The sequence below is a fragment of the Melanostigma gelatinosum genome, assembly GCF_949748355.1.
Source record: "Melanostigma gelatinosum genome assembly, chromosome: 23".
Taxonomy (NCBI): Eukaryota; Metazoa; Chordata; class Actinopteri; order Perciformes; family Zoarcidae; genus Melanostigma; species Melanostigma gelatinosum.
This window is the reverse complement of record NC_136656.1, coordinates 618,255-625,000: the sequence shown is the minus strand read 5'-3', so window position 1 is coordinate 625,000 and position 6,746 is coordinate 618,255. Positions and strand designations below refer to the sequence as shown.

Here is a 6,746-nt window from a genome sequence, read left to right as displayed (position 1 = left end):
TCAGTACCGTAGAGAGAAGGAGGAGGCTGATCTGCTGCTGGAGGAACACAGACTGGTTAGTCTCTGTTTGATATCCATCAGATCATCTTTAGGCCCTCAGGTAACCAATAATCAATAGTGTGTGTGTGTGTGTGTGTGAGATCAGTATGCAGACAGTGACAGTGGAGATGACTCAGACAAACGGTCCTGTGAGGAGAGCTGGAGGCTGATCTCGTCTCTGAGGGAGAAGCTACCTGCTAACAAGGTCCGCACACCTTCACACCTGTCTTTCTCACCCGTCTCTCTCTCTGTCTCTCACCTGTCTCTCTCACCTGTCTCTCCAGGTCCAGTCCATAGTGAAGCGGTGTGGTCTCCCCAGCAGTGGGAAGAGGAGGGAGCCTCTCCGGGTCTACCAGATCCCTCAGAGGAGGAGGATCAGCAAAGACCCAAAACGGGTCACCATGGAGGACCTCCGCATGCAGGCGGTCAAGGAGATCTGCTACGAGGTCTGTCACACACACACACACACACAATGTCTCACCACGAGTCAGATAGAGAACAGTTACTGAGGCCCCCCCCCCCCCCCCAGGTGGCTCTGGGAGACTTCCGTCACTCCCGTCAGGAGATAGAAGCTCTGTCCATCGTGAAGATGAAGGAGCTGAGCCGCATGTACGCAAAGAAGGACCCCAACGAGAGAGAGAGCTGGAGGCTGGTGTCCCAGGACGTGTGTGACACGGTGGGCATCGGGGAGGAGAGGAGCCCCCCCACGGAGGAGGGGGGGGGAGGGGGAGAGACGGGGGAGGGAGGAGGAGAGAAGGCGTACGACCTGAAGGCTCACATCGATAAGTTGACCGACATTCTGGAGGTGAGTTCACTGATCGATCAGAGTGGACAGAGACTGTATCCATAGATAACATGGGTCACCTGTCTCCTCTCTTCTTTCCTCTCTTCCCGTTCCTTGTTTCCTCTCTTTTCTTGTCTCCTCTCCTCTCTTCTTTCCTCTCTTCCCTTGTCTATTCCCTCTCTTGTCTCCTCTCTCCTCACTTGTCTTCCAGGAAGTGAAGCTGCAGAACAACATGAAGGACGAGGAGATCAAAGCTCTGAGAGACCGGATGATCAAGATGGAGAGCATCATACCTGTCCAGGTACGTCCACACACACCACGTCCTGGTCCTGGTCCCGGGTCTGTCCCCCGGTAACAGTCCTCTTTTTGTCTCCAGGGCGACGAGGACGAGGAAGCGAACGTTGAAGAAGAAGAAGAGGGCGGGTCTCCTCAGAGGGGCGAGGCCGGCGACGCCCCCCCACAACGCCGCCAGCCGGAGGTCCAGGTGAAGCAGCTGATGGTCGAGGACCCGGCCTTCAGGAGAGGGCGCCTCCGCTGGCTGAAGCAGGAACAGCAGCGGCTCCTGAACCTTCAGCAGCAGAACATCACCAAGAAACTACGAGGACAGAACCAGAACCAGGGTCAGAGACCACGACACGTAACACCTGAGACACACGAGACACCTGAGACACGTAACACCTGAGACACGAGACACCTGAGACACGTAACACCTGAGACACGAGACACCTGAGACACGTAACACCTGAGACACACGAGATACCTGAGACACGTAACACCTGAGACACGAGACACCTGAGACACGAGACACCTGAGACACGTAACACCTGAGACACACGAGACACCTGAGACACACGAGACACCTGAGACACGTAACACCTGAGACACGAGACACCTGAGACACGTAACACCTGAGACACGAGACACCTGAGACACGTAACACCTGAGACACGAGACACCTGAGACACGTAACACCTGAGACACACGAGACACCTGAGACACACGAGACACCTGAGACACGTAACACCTGAGACACGAGACACCTGAGACACGTAACACCTGAGACACGAGACACCTGAGACACGTAACACCTGAGACACGAGACACCTGAGACACGTAACACCTGAGACACACGAGACACCTGAGACACACGAGACACCTGAGACACGTAACACCTGAGACACGAGACACCTGAGACACGTAACACCTGAGACACGAGACACCTGAGACACGTAACACCTGAGACACACGAGACACCTGAGACACACGTGACGCCTGAGACACGAGACACCTGAGACACGCGACGCCTGAGACACGCGACACCTGAGACACGCGACACCTGAGACACGTAACACCTGAGACACACGAGACACCTGAGACACACGTGACGCCTGAGACACGAGACACCTGAGACACGCGACGCCTGAGACACGCGACACCTGAGACACGAGACACCTGAGACACGTAACACCTGAGACACACGAGACACCTGAGACACGTAACACCTGAGACACACGAGATACCTGAGACACGTAACACCTGAGACGCGAGACACCTGAGACACGTAACACCTGAGACACGAGACACCTGAGACACGTAACACCTGAGACACGTAACACCTGAGACACACGAGACACCTGAGACACACGTGACGCCTGAGACACGAGACACCTGAGACACGCGACGCCTGAGACACGCGACACCTGAGACACGCGACACCTGAGACACGCGACACCTGAGACACGCGACACCTGAGACACGCGACACCTGAGACACGCGAGACACCTGAGACACGCGAGACGCCTGAGACACGCGAGACGCCTGAGACACGCGAGACGCCTGAGACACGCGAGACGCCTGAGACACGCGCGACACCTGAGACACGCAAGACACGAGACACCTGCGACACGAGACACCTGAGACGCGTAACACCTGAGACACTTGACACCTGCGACACCTGAGACGCGTAACACCTGAGACACGTTTTATAGGTTGTTTCAGGAGACACCTGACAGATGTCCTGTCTCCCCCTCCCTCCCCCCTACAGGTCAAAACTCCCCCGTTGTCCCCGTTCACCTCCCCGGGACCGGCCGCTTCATCCCCCCCCAGGAGTGCAAGCTCAAGTTCCCCTTCAAGAGTAACCCCGCCCACCGGTTGTCATGGGGACCGGCCAGCGCCGCCCTGCAGGCTCTGGGTCTGGGGGAGGGAGGGGGAGACTGGGGGGAGGAGGAGGGGGGAGGAGGAGGAGGCAGTAAAAGCTCCCCATCGCCCCCTCCCCCTCAGGGTCCCCCTTTCTTGTCCCTCCCCTTCCCGGCTCCGCCCCCTCGCATGCGCACCCCGAGCCCTCATCGCGCCTGGCAGCAACGCAACCAGGGTAACCAGGGCAACCAGGGCGGCTTCTACTACCAGGGCGGCAACAACAACCAAAACCAGCAACGGCGCCACCGCCGCTACTCTCTGGACAGCTCCGCCCACAGCAACGGTAGCTATGACCATGACCAGCATCATCAGGGAGGCGGCGGTGGTCACCAGGGACGACCGAGACAGAGGAGGGGGGCGTCGCCCGGTCCCGGTGGAGAGAGAGGAGGGGGAGGGGGGGGGAGGGGCAGAGATGGAGGCTTCCATTACAATCCTCGCCAGCAACACCCGTTCCAGCACCACCCCTACTACAGCCCCCACAATGCACCATTCCAGCCGGGACCTTACCCCAACTACCACAGCCTGCCGCGCTCCGGGGTCCCGCCCCCTCTCGCCGACATGCTGCTGCTGGGGGCGGGGCCTCCACCACCACCGCCGGGTGGGTGGGGCTTCACCACCCCCCCCAGGATGAGACGGCAGCTCAGTGCACCGGACCTGAAACACAACAAGGAGACGCCCATCTGACCTCTGACCCCAGGGAGCGCTCTGATTGGCTGCAGGACTTGATGCTATAGGGACAGGCTGTGTGTGTGTGTGTGTGTGTCTGTCAGCACCTTCACAATACTGAGTCACACACCAACTAACATCACACACTTCCTGAATCTTCAGTCCTGCTGTGTATGTGTGTGTGTGTGTGTGTGTGTGTGTGTGTGTGTGTGTGTGGCCTGCTCCTAGCCGTAGCACATTAGCACAGGTTATCTGTTTTTATTGATCGCTGTGGTCGTGATCGGTCGTTTATCAAAAGGTGCCTTAAAGCTGAAGTGGCTAGCTACTGTTAGCAGAAGTCTCCTGTTGTTGTTGTTTACTTAAAGATGAAGTAGGTCGGTTTGTACGTTAGCCGCCGTTAGCCCAGGTGGCTAACTAGCCCCGGTTTTAGCCAGAGAGAGTCTGCGTTAGCTTCGGGCTAGTCAGTTAGCCTGAGCCGGGAGCAACAAGCGGTTAGCTTTTATTAAGTCTAACGTGCTACACAAGGGGGGGAGAGTTAGCTTAGCTTAGCTTAGCTTAGCCAAGGCAGCGTTCATGTTGTACGGGAATCACGAGTTTGTTTGTTGGGAACCTTTTCCCTGAAGCTCGTGTTTCTCGTGTGACATTGAATGCTACGTGGCTGAACGCTACAAACCAAAGACAGACAGGCTGCTGTACCGACAGACAGACAGGTGTGAGGAGAGACTCGCATGTTGAATCTTCTCAAAGCGTTGTGTGTATATTTGAAGTGTTTCCAGACTTATTTTATCTTGAAGTTTATATTTTATGAAGATGAATCATTAACGTGTTGCCTTCATGTCTCTGGCAACGGTGGGAAAAATGTAGAAAGTGATGCCTCATGGGAGATGTAGGAATACAGACGTGGGAGAGTGTGAAAGGAATCGTGATGGATTGTGGTGCATGTGAGCAAAGGAACTCTGGGAAATGTAGTTTGAGACAGATGGAGACGAGAAGAAGAGATTTGTGTTTTGAAGTAGAAACACTACGACATGTTCTGTGTGATTTAAAGGATCTCACAATGAAAAGATGTATTCTTATAAGGGACGGAGATAAACTGCTGCTGCCTTCAGGGGACGTTGGAAAGGTGTCTTTTTTTCCCCTCATTTTGTGCTGCATTTAATGTCACTTTAAAGGCTTGAAAGACAAGATCTTAAAATGATATAAAATAGAGAAAAGCAGCAAATGATAAATGACTGAACAGATTAATTGATTATCAAATTAGTTGCTGAGTAAGTGTTGTGTTCACTGACCCTGGGAAGTTGTAAAAACACCCAATCCTGCCACGTATTTCTCACTTTCCCCACTTCCCCTGAACGCAGCCTCGCTGGTTTGACTCCGCCCTGAGAGACGACACGTTTACTGTCAGCTGAGAGTTAACCCCGCCCACACAGAGCAATGCATTGTGGGAGAACGACAAAGTGACTTTAAGGCCTTTTTTAACAAAAGGTCAGAACCAACCAATGGGAGCGCTCGATGAGTGAAGATGACGATGATGATGATGACACTATAACTGATTGTGATTGGCCAGAGAAGCATGACATCAGCAGATTTTTACTTCTGCCCTGTTTTGCTCTGCTGTCTCTGGAATCGACCAATCACGGGACAATCTTACCTGCTGCCACCGCCGGGGTTGATGGGATATGAAGTTTTCCCTTTTTTGTTTTGTTTTTTAAATTTTTCTGATATTTTTTATCTCGGGCTTCTGATTGGCTGTTTTTCTTTCTTTGTGTATTCATTGGCTTCCTGTATTTTAAGCCCGCCTCCAACCTTCGCTTTGTGATGTCATCACGTCATCATCGCGATTATTGATATAATTATGATAACGTTTAATACGGGCTCTTTCAGACGCTGCTCAAGGAGATGTGTCTGTGTGTGTGTGTGTCTGTGTGTGTGTGTGTGTTCATGTCTGTGTATGTGTGTGTGTATGTCTGTGTGTTCATGTATGCGTGTGTGTGTGTGTGTGTGTGTGTGTGTATGTCTGTCTGTGTGTGTGTGTGTATGTCTGTGTGTTCATGTATGCGTGTGTGTGTATGTCTGTGTGTGTTCATGTATGCGTTGTGTGTGTGTGTGTGTGTGTGTGTGTGTGTGTGTCTGTGTGTGTTCATGTATGCGTTGTGTGTGTGTGTGTGTGTGTGTGTGTGTCTGTGTCTGTGTGTGTGTTCATGTATGCGTTGTGTGTGTGTATGTCTGTGTTCATGTATGCGTGTGTGTGTGTGTGTGTGTGTGTGTGTGTGTGTCTGTGTGTGTGTTCATGCATGCGTTGTGTGTGTGTATGTCTGTGTTCATGTATGCGTGTGTGTGTGTGTGTGTGTATGTCTGTCTGTGTGTGTGTGTATGTCTGTGTGTGTGTTCATGTATGCGTTGTGTGTGTGTATGTCTGTGTTCATGTATGCGTGTGTGTGTGTGTGTGTGTGTGTGTGTGTGTGTCTGTGTGTGTGTTCATGTATGCGTTGTGTGTGTGTATGTCTGTGTTCATGTATGCGTGTGTGTGTGTGTGTGTGTGTGTGTATGTCTGTGTGTGTGTTCATGTATGCGTTGTGTGTGTGTATGTCTGTGTTCATGTATGCGTGTGTGTGTGTGTGTGTGTGTGTGTGTGTGTCTCTGTGTGTTCGTGTATGCGTGTGTGTGTGTGTATGTCTGTGTGTGTGTGCGTGTGTTTCCGGGTTAATTATGAATCATAATCTGAAGTTTGTTTTCTTCTATAAATCATTTTAATTGTTTTTCTTCTGATCGTTTGTTGTTTTGTTATTTTTGAGGAGGGGGGGGGGCGTTCAGAACACCTGAACATTCTACAGCTGAGAGGCCCCGCCCCCAATCACAACCTCACTATGACATGGACACGATGACATCACGGTGTAGCCCCTCCCCCCAGTGTTTGTTGTTTTTGTTGTTTCTGAACCTCAGGATCCTCCTGCAGACAACACGACGACAATAAACCGTCAAAACACGACTCTGTGCCTCCGTCAGTCTCAGGGATCCACCACGTCTACAATACATCAACGTTTACAGTATATATAAATAT

General features: G+C 52.4%; 1 protein-coding gene across 1 annotated transcript in view; it reads left to right on the top strand.

The window, feature by feature from the left end:
• LOC306796731 (kinesin-like protein KIF1C) overlaps nucleotides 1-3,729 on the top strand; it is a 14,674-nt gene extending 10,945 nt beyond the window's left edge. Inside the window, exons 14-20 of the mRNA XM_079295799.1 lie at nucleotides 1-55; nucleotides 146-244; nucleotides 324-485; nucleotides 569-844; nucleotides 1,035-1,124; nucleotides 1,200-1,443; nucleotides 2,868-3,729. The exon at nucleotides 1-55 is cut by the window's left edge and continues 18 nt beyond it. Coding sequence (XP_079151925.1) covers nucleotides 1-55; nucleotides 146-244; nucleotides 324-485; nucleotides 569-844; nucleotides 1,035-1,124; nucleotides 1,200-1,443; nucleotides 2,868-3,703 — 1,762 coding nt within the window. The 3' untranslated portion in view covers nucleotides 3,704-3,729. The remainder of the gene's footprint in view (nucleotides 56-145; nucleotides 245-323; nucleotides 486-568; nucleotides 845-1,034; nucleotides 1,125-1,199; nucleotides 1,444-2,867) is intronic.
• The last annotated feature ends 3,017 nt before the right edge of the window (nucleotides 3,730-6,746 follow it).